At 43.5% G+C, this 15,532-nt stretch overlaps 1 protein-coding gene across 6 annotated transcripts in view; it reads right to left on the bottom strand.

Moving 5' to 3' along the window:
* PLCB1 (phospholipase C beta 1) overlaps positions 1-15,532 on the bottom strand; it is a 441,431-nt gene that overhangs the window by 138,958 nt on the left and 286,941 nt on the right. For all 6 annotated transcript variants that reach the window (XM_060272415.1, XM_060272414.1, XM_035110112.2 and 3 more), the window contains exon 10: positions 189-335. In XM_060272415.1, coding sequence (XP_060128398.1) covers positions 189-335 — 147 coding nt within the window. The remainder of the gene's footprint in view (positions 1-188; positions 336-15,532) is intronic.

The raw sequence follows: 15,532 nt of genomic DNA, 5'->3' as shown, positions 1-15,532 counted from the left end.
AAATAATTTTAAAAAGAGAAGGAGGAAACTGATAGAAATAAACATAGACATCACCAGGTAACCACCTTTCAGGGGTCAGCATTTCCCTACCTTGAAGGGTTTAGACAGTCCATAAACTGCATTTCTATTCTATTAACAATAAATCTACATTAACTAATATGTCAAAACTGCTCCCCCCCATACTGCACCTGTGAGGTAGGTGTTGTGCGACGAATTGATAAAATAGTGAGACAGAGGCTGGCTCATATCTTCATTCAAATCCAGTTTTTCAGGTGGAACGACTCCGTTCTCCTCTCCACTCAAATATCTCATAAATCCATCCACCGATATCTGCCCTGGGAGAAAAGAAATTTAAAAAGGCACATACTTTAGCTTCAAGAACTCAGCTTGCAGTACACCTTCGTTTGGGTTCAGCTCATCTCAGAAGAACAAGACATGCTCAACAAATTATTTATCATAGCAGCAGCAGCCTTGATTCTATAGGCTTTCCCCCCCTTCATTCTTCAAGTGATCCAAATGGACAGACTTCAACCCTTAGAGCTTGACTTCGCGTCTTACTTAAAATGTCAATGTCCACCAAGCACAAGCAGGTGCAAAATAGTAGCTCAGCCCTAGATGGAGGCAGGTCCTCATGTGTAAAATGCATCCTAATTCTCCCAGCGCTGAAGAGGAGAGGTGGGCCAAACCACTACTGCATCATATGCATCAAAAGCATAATGTGCTTTTTAGGATTGGCAGAAAATAATGTTTCATTTTTATCCAAGGCTACCACTGTAGCTGTGCTGCATTTTCCTCAATTGCAATTAAGCAACAGATTTATCAGCACTGGAAATGTCACAACGGTGAGTGTCTGATTGCTGAAAAGGAATACCTGATGTTTTCATCAGGCTTCTTTAACAACTACCACTCAGGAAGGTTGAAAGGATAAATGGAGGTGCTTCCCACACATGTGTGTGTGAGAGAGAGAAAAGGACTGGTAATGATCATATAAATAACAGAACAGTGATAAACCATCCAAACAAACCTCTGCATCACCCCAACATATTGAAGTCAGTCTAACAGAACAAGTATACCAGGGCAGCTTGTTCCTGAGTGATTAGCAATTGAAAGCACAGCAAGATCACTTTTCTCTGTTACAGGTCAGTATGCGTATGCGTGACTTTGTACACATCAGAGAGGGGTGAGAGGTTGTCTTCTCCCTTAAGTGCATGGCATGCTTTGTTTCCTTTCCTCGTAACCCCCTGCTCCTGAACTCCTATTTGTGAAGCTGACGGATGCACGTGCGCAATGTCTGTCTCAAGTGCAGACACCTGGCTCAAGTACAAAGTGAATCGAGACTGAATTTGTGAGCCGGACTGAAGCCGGCTTGAGCAAAAACACACCACACAGCAGTATTTCGCAAGAAGCTACGCAATCAGTGTGGATTGGGGCGAACATCATTTGTGTGCAGCTTCCAAAACTAGCAGCGGGAGTGCATTGGGTACAGAGTCATCACCAATGTATACATACCCTTTTACATGTACACAACCCAGAAGTGACCTGGAAATGCCACTAAAAGCCACCAAAAGGAGTGGAATGGGGAGGGGGCATGATGGGATCTTTGCAGGCTTTTTCAATGGGTGTTCCAATTACACATGATTTCATGCAAGCACGCAATGATCCACCCCCCCCCAAAAAAACCCAACCCCATAAAGTTGCCTGAAGTCATATTACCAACTGACATGTGAAGTTTGATAACTTCAGAAGTTCCTGGTCAGTTCTCACTTAAGTATTATATTTCAGCTGCCAAACAGAGGGCAGTCAATCTGCTAGGAAAATTTTGGAGTAACTTTTCATGCTCTTCTACAAAGGAAAAAGAAACATTCCCAGAAACATACAATCAAGACTTGCCAATGTGCTTTTCAGTTCCCATGTGCTTTCATGAGTAGCACTGACAGGTAATGATGCATTGAAATTCTAATATCCTCCATATGTCTGTGTTATTAATAGAATGTCTTCTGCCAACTTCAGTTGGACTCTTTCCAGTCATTTAGTCAACAGCGCAAATAAGAACATAAACTGATTACTCAGAGGGGAGGGGAGAGAAAGTTTCAAGATCATTCTGTTCTGTCTGCTTTTCTTGAATCTGAAAAAACTCATTGTTTTTTTATTGCAAATGATAATGTCAGGCTGAATGTAGATCTCCTGGCAGCCGGCAAGAGTCTCAGTTCTTCAAGGGATTCTCTAAACAGACACATTTTTTCATGTCCTAATATGCAGCTCTTGTTTAGCAATGTGAGCCCATAAGGGATTTCAGAAGACCCCCTGTGAAATGTTTGCAGTAAAGAAGCTCCCTGCTTGCTTCCTCCTATAATTTCTTTTGCTGTCCTTTTCAGGTGTGCAACACACAGCAGTCAAGACTGAAACAATGACTGCAGAACACCTGCGGGGAAGGTGGCAGCCTGGATGCTTACTCATGAGCAAACCTGCTGACGCCACACAGGGCATTGCCCTCAGCTGTTTCTCGATAAAGCATGCTGGATTCCTTCCCATCTACTGCAAACCTTAGCAGAGAAGTAGACCAATGGATTAGAGAAGATTTTTTCCCTCTTTGAAGTGGCAAAGGACTTCACAGCTAGGACTGGGCTGAAATTCCCTGTCCAAGGTTCTGCAAAAATATTAACCCCCCCCCTTGAGAAAATGGTGGGTCTTTTACTGCTGATTTCTTGGGGAGGGGGTGAAGAATCTTTGGATTTTTAGGGAAGGGGCTGCTGCTTACATTACTAGGCAAACATCTGGTCAGACATTTTTGGGAATGGGAGGTTTACAGGGGAGTGTAATTGGAGGAGGAGGAGGAGGAGGAGAAAAAAATACGTTAAAATGAATTTAATTGAATAAATTAAGGAAACATCAGAATTATAATTATAAATGTGTATAATACACACTATTTAAAGCAAGATCATGCCACTTCCATCAGTCATGGCTTCCCCCAAGGAATCCTGAGAACTGTAGTTTGTTAATGGTGCTAAGAGCTGATAGGGACCCTTATTCCCCTGACAGAGCTACAGTTTTCAGAGTGGTTTTAACTGTTCTTAGAAAACTCTTGGAATTGTTGAACTATTATGGTGAAATAAGAGCACCCCCAAAGCAGTCAACAGCAATCTCTATAATAACTCTTGCCTGGATTTTCATTGCTGCTGGGACAAAAAGAGACCTCAAAGGTTACCCTGCAGTTGGCGTTTGACAGGAGGTAGAAAATCTTTTCTGAAATGGTATCAGAGTGTAGGTGGAGCAGAATATACCCTAGAAACTTCATTCTTGGTTCAGAGCAAAGTGAACAAAAGAACAAGCAGTGAGGTAGATCCTCAATTTCTGGTGCCCCACAAATGTAGTGCCAAGGGGGTATGAGAATATCTGCTGCCGAACATAGCTGCCGGCATTGTTTGGAAGTGAAGGGCTGTAAATGCTCACCTAAGCTTTGGAATTTGTAAAGCCTATACCATTTTGAAAATTTAGAGTTATTAATGTCCTGTCTGTCCAATTGAGCACCACAATGGAAAATATAATCACAGCGTTTCCCCTTTGAATTCAGAGTAGAAAACGTACTGAATGGAGTACGATATGAATCAAGCAACTTTTGATATTTTAAGCTGCAATTTTTACAGTTTGGTAGCTGTTTGAAACATAGCTTAGGGAATATGCTATCTGGAGACACTGTAGCTTTGTATGGGGACTACAGTTCTCAGGATTCCTGGGGGGCTTCCATGACTGTTTAAAATGAAACGATAGTGTTTTAAATGTATAGGGTAGATGGGACTGATGTCTAAGCACAACTAAAACAGACTAGTAAACATAAGCCCTAGCAAAACATTTTAAAATTTAAGAACATACTGCTATTTTTGCTCTCCATCAAGTGATTTATTTTTCACCCACTTCTAAAACAAAAAGGATACTGAAGAATGAATGGCATTCTGTGTTGCACAATGTAGCTGATGAGTGACTCCTCTCAACGGCTCAACTGATAGACAGTTTTATAATTAAGGAAATATAGGGTGACAGGTGAGCTTATTTTAAGAGTAAGCCTACCTCTTTAATAATATGTGGCCATAATTCTTTAAAAAGAAAAGCAAGTACAGGTGATATTTAGCAACTGTATGGCAATCTCCATAATATTATACTACCATGTTCCCATCAACTTTTAGTTAAAAATTATCTTAATAGACAGACTGTGGTACTGGATAATTGCAGAGGTAAAGCCTTAAGATTCTGAAAAATCTATTTTAAAAGACAACCATCCCTTGTCAATCTTGGGAAATGCCTGACTTTACAAGGAGTTTTATTTTGAAACACTGAATCTGCTTTGGTTTTTCCTTTTGTTTTCTCCCTTCTTTTCCAGTTACAATGGATATTAATGGGATTTACAAACTATGGGTTATATCAATTCCTGGATATTTGTGAATGAGCAGAATGGACTCTCCCTAGTGATATTAGCTTACTTTATCTGTAGTGAATATCCGAGTTTGATTATCCAATGATTAGGTGGGTAGCTGGATATACAGTAATTAGTTTCCTGCTTCCAGTGAAAAATCTAAAGCAGGGATACATGTTTACTTTTAGTTAACCCCGCTATTAAAACTGTTGGAGGACTGTTGGAGACTTCCTAAATGGCAAATCAACTGTTAATGAAATTACCAGCTAATAGCCAAGATATTTGGGTGATGAGCTTCCAGAGAAGTTAAATGGTGAGAAGCCATTTCTCCACCAGAAAAAGAGCTGATTGCCTGCTAGCATCTACTTACTTAAGGGGTGGTTTCTTCTTATAGTTATGCCATCAACGCTAACCAGAAGCATGTGAAAATTGGTTTTAAGATTGCCTACAGCTGCCTGCTGTTGGCCTGGGATACAAAATTATGTAGCAATTTAATCCAGAGGGGAGGGAGAAAGGAAAAAGAATCCTGAAGATGGGCACCCCTCCTGTTTTGTTGCCTGAGATGGAGCAACACACACTGCAAAAGAAACATTGTACTCAAGGCCAATCAAGTTATTTGGGGACACGAGGCAGAAAATCCCACAAGCACGTTTTCCTCTCCTTAGCAGGAAAAATCCTACTACTACTACTACAATAAATTGAGTATCTAACAGGCTTCCTTCAGCCTGTCAGTTCGTGTCTAAAACTATGCTTGCTGAGCCCTGTTGCCCTGTTATAGACGGGATGCCGGCATTCTCTACATCTTCTGTTATCAGGCCATACTGCGGAATTCCATGTCAGAAAAACCTATATAATACACAGAGTACCTGCCTGCAAACTGCACTGCTGTCATTTCACTTAGTCAGATGCTAATAGCCACTGTAACCCACACACTGCTGCTGCTCACCTGAATAAAATATATGCCATGCCCAAATGCTCTTCCTTCTGTCTGCATCCACAAGAGAAAGACAAAGATATAAAGTATGCTTTCTGCTTCAATCAGAGAAAGGCTGAACCTTGTGACCCCATGTGGATACTGCCTGCCTCCCTGAAGGAGAGGTTGGCCACTGTGACCTTATGATGATGTTGCCTCCTTGAAGGAGAGAGTTTGGCCACTGTGACCTCATGATGATGATGCCTTTCTGAAGGCAAAAGGCTGGCCACTGTGACCTCATGATGATGTTGCCTCCTTGAAGGAGAGAGGTTGGCCACTGTGACCTCGAAATAATGTTGCCTCCCTGAAGGAGCGAGGCCGGCCACTGTAACTTCATGATGATGTTGCCTCAATGAAGGAGAGAGGCTGGCCATTGTGACCTCTTGATGATGTTGCCTCCCTGAAGGAGAGAGGCTGGCCACTGTGACCTCATGATGATGATGCCTTTCTGAAGGCAAAAGGCTGGCCACTGTGACCTCATGATGATGTTGCCTCCCTGAAGGAGAGAGACTGGCCACTGTGACCTCATGATGTTGCCTCCCTGAAGGAGAGAGGTTGGCCACTGTGACCTCTTGATGATGTTGCCTCCCTGAAGGAGAGAGGTTGGCCACTGTGACCTCATGATGATGTTGCCTCCCTGAAGGAGAGAGACTGGCCACTGTGACCTCATGATGATGTTGCCTCCCTGAAGGAGAGAGGTTGGCCACTGTGACCTCATGATGACGATGCCTTTCTGAAGGCAAAAGGCTGGCCACTGTGACCTCATGATGATGTTGCCTCCCTGAAGGAGAGAGACTGGCCACTGTGACCTCATGATGATGATGCCTTTCTGAAGGCAAAAGGCTGGCCACTGTGACCTCATGATGATGATGCCTTTCTGAAGGCAAAAGGCTGGCCACTGTGACCTCATGATGATGTTGCCTCCCTGAAGGAGAGAGACTGGCCACTGTGACCTCTTGATGATGTTGCTTCCCTGAAGGAGAGAGGTTGGCCACTGTGACCTCATGATGATGATGCCTTTCTGAAGGCAAAAGTCTGGCCACTGTGACCTCATGATGATGTTGCCTCCTTGAAGGAGAGAGGTTGGCCACTGTGACCTCGAAATAATGTTGCCTCCCTGAAGGAGCGAGGCTGGCCACTGTGACCTCATGATGATGTTGCCTGCCTGAAGGCAAAAGGCTGGCCACTGTGACCTCAAGATGATGTTGCCTCCCTGAAGGAGAGAGGTTGGCCACTGTGACCTCATGATGATGTTGCCTGCCCGGAGGAGAGAGGCCGGCCACTGTGACCTCAAGATGATGTTGCCTCCCTGAAGGAGAGAGGCTGGCCACTGTGACCTCTTGATGATGTTGCCTCCCTGAAGGATAGAGGCTAGCCACTGTGACCTCTTGATGATGTTGCCTCCCTGAAGGAGAGAGGTTGGCCACTGTGACCTCATGATGATGTTGCCTCCCTGAAGGAGAGAGGTTGGCCACTGTGACCTCATGATGATGATGCCTTTCTGAAGGCAAAAGGCTGGCCACTGTGACCTCATGATGATGTTGCCTGCCTGGAGGAAAGAGAAAACATGCCCACATGTTACCAACTACTTTCATGAGAAAGGTACTCTTTGCACCCAGGATTTGTTAGACAGAATTTGCTTGGCTTTCTTCCTTACTCTCACACACTCTCAAATGCAAGGTCCACACTCTTTACGTAGCCCTCGGAGTCCACCAATATTTTTAAGGACTTCTAACTCTCAAACCCCTGCTGTCTGCCTTTGGAGGTCTCCCTCCTTCCCTCCCTCTCTCTCTTTATCTCTGCTGTGTTCACCTCCTTCATGCAACAAGGCACTTCTGTAATGAAGAGTAGTAACAAAAACTAAATCCGAAACAAAAGCTAAAGTTTTAAAACAGCTAAGACTAAAATCAAAAATCAAAACTAAAATGTTCCCTCCATCGCAGACCAAAGCATCATATTCACGTTTCACAGGAGTTTGGTGAGATTGGAAGGGGTGTTGATTTCTTCCCAGGAGAGTTACAAAAACAGCTACAATCATTCAATAAAGCATCCTTGTGGAACATATTTGAATTCCATACACCTGGATGCAAAAAAATTTTTAAAAAAATTGCTGGAGCAGCAGCTACAGTAGCATTTTGCCCTGGCTAATCCAAGTCTTATTTTCCAGAGAGAGAGAATTCTACATCTGATAGATATGGGCAAAACCTCTCAGCAAACACTCATGCTACTCAGCATCAGACTTGCAAAATCCAACCATAATCCATGCCTTTTCAATGCATACAGCCTGCAATAAAAATGAACAAATCTCAACACCAAGTCAAACAAAGCTACACTTTCCCGCTCCTGTATTGCTACCTTCACAATCCCTTGCTGTTTGGCAGCCGCTATCACTGCTGCTTTGTTTTGTAATGTGGATTTATCTTCTTGATCCATTTAATTAACAGACATAAAGTGCTTCCTTCAACTTCCAACTAGTTGCTGGAAGAGAATTGCTGCATAAACAGTCAGGAGGTTTTCACATTACAATAAAATCTTTGGCTGAGCTCATAGCTAAGCCTCATTAACATGGGAGGCCAGCTGCAAACAAATGAATGTTAGCAAAAAGGGAACAACTTTATAAATTGGATCAAACTACACCTTTTCATTTATTTGCATTTTATTTATATTTACATGTTATTATAAAATGTTCATACATTAAATTGTGTGATGTTAATTAAGGAAGTCTGGGGACCACAGTGGATTATGAGAAATTTCATTTCCCCTTGCTTCCCTTGTGGTAAACTAAAAAACAGGGCTGATAGATTTTCAGAATTATATCTTAATTCCCATAGTTCCCAGAGGGCACAGATTGTCTCTTTCTCATTATTATTTTGCAAAATACAGCTTCCCTACACCAAATTATATTGTGATACAAGACTCAATGCAAGCAGACAGGGGCCAGTGACTGGAAGCTGCTAGATTAGCGGCACAGTTATAATTTTTTTGTAGCAAGCGGGATGCTGGGTAAAAGGTAAAGGGACCCCTGGATGGTTAAGTCCAGTCAAAGGCGACTATGGGGTTACGGTGCTCATCTCGCTTTCAGGCCAAGGGAGCCAGCGTTGGTCCACCATAGCTGCCAAGTTTTCCCTTTTCTCGTGAGGAAGCCTATTCAGCATAAGGCAAAATCCCTTAAAAAAAGGGATAACTTGGCAGCTATGTGGTCCACCCATAGCTTTCCGGGTCACGTGGCCAGCAGGACCAAACCGCTTCTGGTGCAGTGGAACACCGTGACAGAAGCCAGAGTGCACGGAAATGCCGTTTACCTTCCCACCACAGCAGTACCTATTTATCTACTTGCACTGCCATGCTTTCGAACTGCTAGGTTGGCAGGTGCGGGGACAGAGCAATGGGAGCTGACTCCGCCACGGGGATTCAAACCACTGACCTTCTGATTGGCAAGCCCAAGAAGCTCAGTGGTTTAGACCACACCACCACCCATGTCGCTCTGGGTAGGGTAGTAGCAGCAGGGGCCCAGATTGCCACTGGGCCCCCAATCAGTGTCACTAAACCTGGTGCCCACCAAAGCCTAGTGGGGAATGTTTGATAACATGGGAATGATAGCTGCAGCAGTACCAGGGACTCCAGAAAGTGGGATACACCTGTTAGCTACAAACCACATGTTAAGACGGGAATGGGGAAACCTGTGGTCCTTTGGATGTTTTTGGATTTCATATTCCATCAGCCTCAGACAGCATGTATAACGGTCAGAAATTATGGGAGTCCAGCAATCAGTATATGGGGAGCCACAGGATCCCCCAACATCCTCTGGTTTTCTGCAAATACTTCCAGTCTACTGCCTCTCTCCCAATATTTAGCACCTTGCTAATTGCATTACATGCTCAGGGAATTGCTTATAGATGTCTCTTGAAAGTACCCACTACATAGTTTGTATTATACTGATCTAATGCAATTTAAACCAAGGTTGAAAATCTTGGTCTCAATGCAGTCCTTGATGCCTTTGGATGGGGTCTGTACCTTCCCTTCCTTAACCTAATCCCCTGCACAGCAATTACTCTGACAGACTACAAACGAACTCCCACTGGTGAAACTGGAAGCTCGTTCCCCTGCCCAAAAAAGCATAATTGCTGCAGAGAAGGGGTGTGTGTATTTTCAGGTAGTATGTGTACCAATTGGGAAGGAAAGGTTGGCCTTCCCTGATCTCTGCACTTGGATAGCCCCTACTCAACATCACACACACACCACCGCCAAGAATCAATTAGGCTTAGGATAAGGTCCTGTTCATAGGAATGGGACTTTTGCTTGCTAAGACAAGTTGCCACATGGGAGGAGTGACAGCTGGGGAGGGAAGCATTAATCCTTCTTTTCCCATGTGTTGCCACCCCCTGATATCTCTCCCCCCCTCCATATACAGCACTTAGGCATAGAAAAAGGTTACCAAATGTATGAATGGGTGTGCTGTGTTTTGGTTGGGTGGGGGAGGGAGAAAGGCAAAGAGAGAGAAAGCAAAAGGGAGAGAAAGAAAATGTATGGCAGGCATCCACAAACAGCGGCCCTCCAGATGTTTTGGCCTACAACTCCCATGATCCCTAGCTAAGAGGACCAGTGGTCAGGGATGATGGGAATTGTAGTCCAAAACATCTGGAGGGCCGAAGTTTGGGGGTGCCTGATGTATGGCTTCAGCTCTGTTCCCTCTCACCTCTGACATGCAGCTCTCAATAAGGATGCACAAAAGAGGTGCCATTTCTTGTTTTATTCTCATGGATATTTCCAAGCCATTAAAAATTATTAGGTAAGTTGGACATATATCTGCAAAAGCAGTTATGTGTTTTTTCACGAGGGAAGAGTTATACAAGTCATTCTGCTTGCTGGGGTTTCTGGTAATTCTGACCCTAGCAGTAGTGCCCAGTATTGCCCATTCAGAGGTGTGCATGTGTGCAAAAACACACACACCTGTATAGTTTTGTTTTATGGAAGAGGAACACATCCCTTTCTGGCATTTGAAGATGAGGGGTAAAGTTACCTTCATTGCATATGGTTCCCTGTTTAAAGCATATAACTTAAAAAGTGGTCAAGAGCTCTGCTTGCCTTTTTTTTTAAAAAAGGAAAATAATAATAATAATAATAATAATAATAATAATAATAATAATAATAGGAAACAATAGTTCAAGCCCATGTTGAGCAGGAGGATAAACTAAGGTCCATCCCAGTGTTATTAATTGCTGCAGTCTACCTCCCTAAGTAGTAACACTCCTTTTAATCAGGTTTTTTTAATTGTTTTTTTTTTAATTGTTAAAACCTATATTTATTGCCTATTTTTAGATTATTACTGTTTTTCTTTTATTGTTTTATGTATTGCATATTTATGTGTGCTGGTCAAGAACCGTAATCAATCAATCAATCAATCAATCAATCAATCAAAACTAAGGTCCAAGGTCCTTCCCAGGTCTAGAGTTTAAAGTGCTCCATCCCCAGAACAGAAACTGACCCTGAAACAATGAATAAAGACTATTAATCAGAAATCTAGCACCTGCACTCCTCAGGAAGCAATACAATGGTCTGAAGCTGCACACAGGAAGTAGTTAATTAAAGGCACAGGAAACCTCAGTTGTGCTTTGCCTGTCTACATTATACAGGTTGGGCTGCAATTTACATTTTATTACAGCAAATAAATAAAAATCATATCTGAAAACACAAAGAAGGATGGTGGAACATAATGACACCAGTGACTTTTGCGTCACAGCACCTTCATCCCAGTATATATCATATGAATGGAGAGTTCATTCCCATCATGGAAAGCTGTGAGGTCTACATATGGCTCCCCAGAAAGCAATCAAACATGAAAACAAGGGATTGCTTATGGGACTGCCCTCTTAGAAGAGCCTGATCACATCAACTAGCCTTGCAGATGCCAAATCCCTCCTTCTGCCTCACTTTTATCCTTTTTAGGCCCATGGCGTTGCTGGCTCCGCAGATAAACATCTAGTGACTGTTCTGCGAAGACATTTGCAGCTTCCTTTGCCGTGGGCTCTGCCTCTTGCAAAATGTGCTTCCGTCAGTGCCCTTGTTACCATGAAGCATGACTTATGAGGGATGTGGTTTATGTCAGATGCTATATTTAAAAGTGCACTGTACTATTAAGGTGTCTTCAAAGTAGAAAAGCGGGGCCCTCCCTGCTTTGTACTAGCTCCTGCCTCTACATTCTCTGTTGCCTAGGAGACAGACCCATCAAGCTGTCCGCAGCAGACTTTGACAGGCGCTTCTACACTCTTTAGCAAACATAGATTTAAAACAGTGAGGCCAATCTGTCCAAAAATTGACAGGGGGGGAGATGCTTCTTGTTGAGATGTTATGGTTCTGTTTATGTGTGGTGGTAATCCTGATCCCCTACGTTGGAGGTAAGTTTTTGTTTTTAAACAATGCTTGCAGGCTCGGAGGGGAAAACACCCTTCCTTCGGTGCACAACAAATCCCACATCTTGTTGTAGATATATATTCAATCATTTCTGAAAAACAAAGCACTCCACTCTGATTTGAACATATGTGATGTCTGAAACAAAATTTATCTCAAAATATTTTGGGCCACATTTTTTTTTTTACACGTTTTTGAGGGAGGGAGTCATGACCGTCCCCTAGATTTGTATTTACCGAAGCTGAACTTCTCCGATGTAAAGTCAGTTGAAATTCCAGTGCAGGAGTGGGGAAGGAATCCCAGTAATGGAGACAGCTGTGCTTGCCTTTTTTTAAAAAGAAATAAATCAAGCTTTTGGTATATACAATCAGAGCGAAAACCAAAAAATATGCCTACACACTCCCTTTTAGGTGCCAGGGTTTATGCTGAGTGTGAGAAAGTATAAGCAGTATATCTCTGCAATATACAAAATCACAAGGGTGTCATCACTTGGCCACAGACAGGTAGCATTGTGACCCGTAGTGTGATGAGCTGCTGGGCTGTTAGGTAGGCAGGTAACCCAGGTGAGGAGAGAATGAGGTATGTGGAGGATAGACATGCGGGCTCAAGAATTGTGAGGAGCAGAGAACCAGAGGATGAAAACATGGCCAGGTGGCAGCCCAGGCAAGCTGTGGAGGTTTGGTGAGATCTGGGAAGGTGGGATTGTTGGCAAGGTGTAAATACATTGTATGTGGGGGTGCCTTGGAAGATGGTTTGGAAACTACAAGTGGTGCAGAATTTGGCGGCCAGATTGCAGACCAGTGCAAGATGATCTGAACATATAAAACCAATTCTAGAACACCTACCGATTACTTTCCAGACTTGATTCAAAATGCTGGTTTTGACCTAGGAAGCCTCAGGACCCCAAGACCTCAAGGACCCCTGATGTTACTGATAACTTCCTTAGGTTACCTTAGAATCTAAGGTAGGTAGAATCTAAGGTAGAATCTAGGCAAACTCAGCCCTCCAGATGTTTCGGGACTACAACTCCCATCATCTCTAGCTAACAGGACCAGTGGTCAGGGATGATGGGAGTTGTAGTCCCAAAACATCTGGAGGGACAAGTTTGCCTATGCCTGATCTAAGGCAATGCAGATTTACCCATGTATCATCAAATGTGTATTTATTTGTATGCTGGTTTTTGGAAGTGTTTTAACTATGAAATCTATTATAATAAATTTAGCAAAGCAACCACCATATGATGAAGAGATATTTGGGGAAGTGGCCACAAAGATGGGCTACATGTAAGTAGGCACAGGGAGAGTGGCAGCCTCAGTCAGAGGTGGCTTCTGCTTTTCTTTTCCATGGCACTGCCACCTCTACATGGCAGATGCCTTCTGCTCCCTTGTGTATCCCTTTGGTCTTTGCCAAAAATGTCTTTCTTTAGGGTGCTGTCTGTTGCATGCCAAGGCCCCATGACCCCTTCGCTCCCTTGGTGATGAATCGCCAGACAAGACAGCAACATATAGTTTGGGTTCAAATAGGCCAAAACGGATTACAGATGGCAATGGTTTGGCCTCAGCATTGGGTGAAGCCATTTATTCCACTCCAGCCTGGTGAAAAGCTGAGGAGGAAGGCTGGGGCAGGCCACAATTCATTCCCCCGGGAGCAGACCCAAGCATGCCCATTGGCTACCTGGCACCACTCTCTGAGGAATTCCCGCAACAAAGCCCGCCTGCCACTGGCCAATCCGCAGGCAGGCCTGCATTCCTTCCCAGTCAGCCGCCGGATCGCAGGTGTGGCTATTGCCAGGTCGCAACACTGCCTGACCTGTAAAGGTCAGCAGACTTCTCCTAACTCTCCTTCTTCCATCTCTCTTCCCTGGGTCTGCTTTGTTTTTACCTCAAACCTTGGTCTCTGGTGACCATAACAGACAAATATGGAAACATTGCATAGACACAAGCTAACCTGGGCAGCTGTGTAGGGAGGTGGCTAGAATCTGAAGTGTAGGTTTTTGTGTGTCAGTCCGGGGCATAGTAATTGTGCAGAGAGAAGTGAGAAAAGGAAAATGGATTGGTGTGGCGGCGGGTGTCATCACAAAGGCTCAGAAAGTTTTGTGGCAGTATGTGTGCGCGCACATGCACATAACTGTCTGCAACTGTACTCTCACCCACATCTACCTGCGACAAGACTACCTTGTCATAAAATGGAAAATGGCGGCAATGGTTGAATGTAGATTGTCTTCTTGAAAACTTTGTTTTAAAGGCAGATTTATGGCAAATAAGCCAGCTGCTTTCTGAATGTTCCTGTATACTGTCTTCTTTATATTTTCCAGCTTTATTTTTTGCTAGTTGAGTGCAGGTGTGCTTTGATTCATAGGCGAGCAATATCAGTGTGAAGGTAATGCCTTGCATACATTTGTGTCTGCACTCAAAATGTGGATTACATTTGTAAGAGACTGTTCACAGAAAATAAATAAATCAAGAAGCGGGTCTGGTGGGGAAAATCTGGACACATTATACTGTCCATATTAAATGTGTTAGGCAGGCCAGACCAGAACTGAGATGTTAGTGGGGTCTCTCTCCAATTGCTGAATGAGAGGCGACAGGATCATAATTGCTTTTTCTTATTAAATGTATCACTGGCGGTTTGCATTTCTTTTATGACTTTCATCTCTGCTTTCTTCAAAAAAAAAAAAAAGCTCTCCAAAAACAACTTGGATGATTTAAGGAAAATTCAATGTACTTAAATAAGAGCTCAAATATAGTGTGTGTGTGTGTGTGTGTGTGTGTGTGTGTGTGTGTAGAGAGAGAAAGAGAGAGAGATCTGGAATGTATGCAACTGCACTGCATTGGAGGAACAGAGAGAATAATCAGTACCTATATGCTCTCCAGATCATTATACGCATACAAACACGCCCTACCCCTCAGACAATAATCAGCCCACAACAAAATGTCTTTGACGGGGTGGAGGGAGAGACAAAATCTTGAGGCACTCTGGTCCTAGGTCGTGTATTTCTTGATGACACCCTGATCCCACAATTCCACTAATATATTGTCCATTCTGGAAACTAGACTTGGAGGGACTAGGACATGAATGAGAGGGCAGGCGTTCTCTCTCTACAAAAGGCTACAGGTGCTGCATCAGCCAAAACAGGTAAACACCCTTGGCTGTTACCATCTAATCATCCAGGAGAATCCTCAGGTTGCAAGACTGGTTTTTTTGGGGGGGGGTGGTGGTGGTAGTAGTAGTAGTAGTTAAACAGATAAATGATGCACAAGTGAATTACAACCATGTAAAAATAGTAACTCTGAAGATGGTCAAAATCCGGTGCATTCAAGGTGGTACAGCAGTAACCACAATTTATCATCTATGGGTTGGATCCAACAATATCTCTCTCAGTCCTCTATCTGCCCCTTAAATTGCCCCTTCAAAAAACATAAGAATCTGCTCTGGAAGGTTGGGGGTATCAGCAGAGTAATTTAGAAGTGGGCAGATCCAGGGGATATACAGAGATAGGAGAAGAAGTAGAAGCACCATTGCAGAGGCAGAAGCTGTTCTACTCAGAAAAGAACTTGGTTGGATATAATCTTATATATTTTGGGGCTGGAGGAGACTCTTGAGAGTCCCATGGACTGCAAGAAGATCAAACCTATCCATTCTGAAGGAAATCAGCCCTGAGTGCTCACTGGAAGGACAGATCCTGAAGCAGAGGCTCCAATACTTTGGCCACCTCATGAGAAGAGAAGACTCCCTGGAAAAGA

Source organism: Zootoca vivipara, chromosome 3 (assembly GCF_963506605.1).
Source record: "Zootoca vivipara chromosome 3, rZooViv1.1, whole genome shotgun sequence".
Taxonomy (NCBI): domain Eukaryota; kingdom Metazoa; phylum Chordata; class Lepidosauria; order Squamata; family Lacertidae; genus Zootoca; species Zootoca vivipara.
The sequence above is the reverse complement of the archived record's forward strand: the minus strand, read 5'-3'. Positions and strand labels throughout refer to the sequence as shown.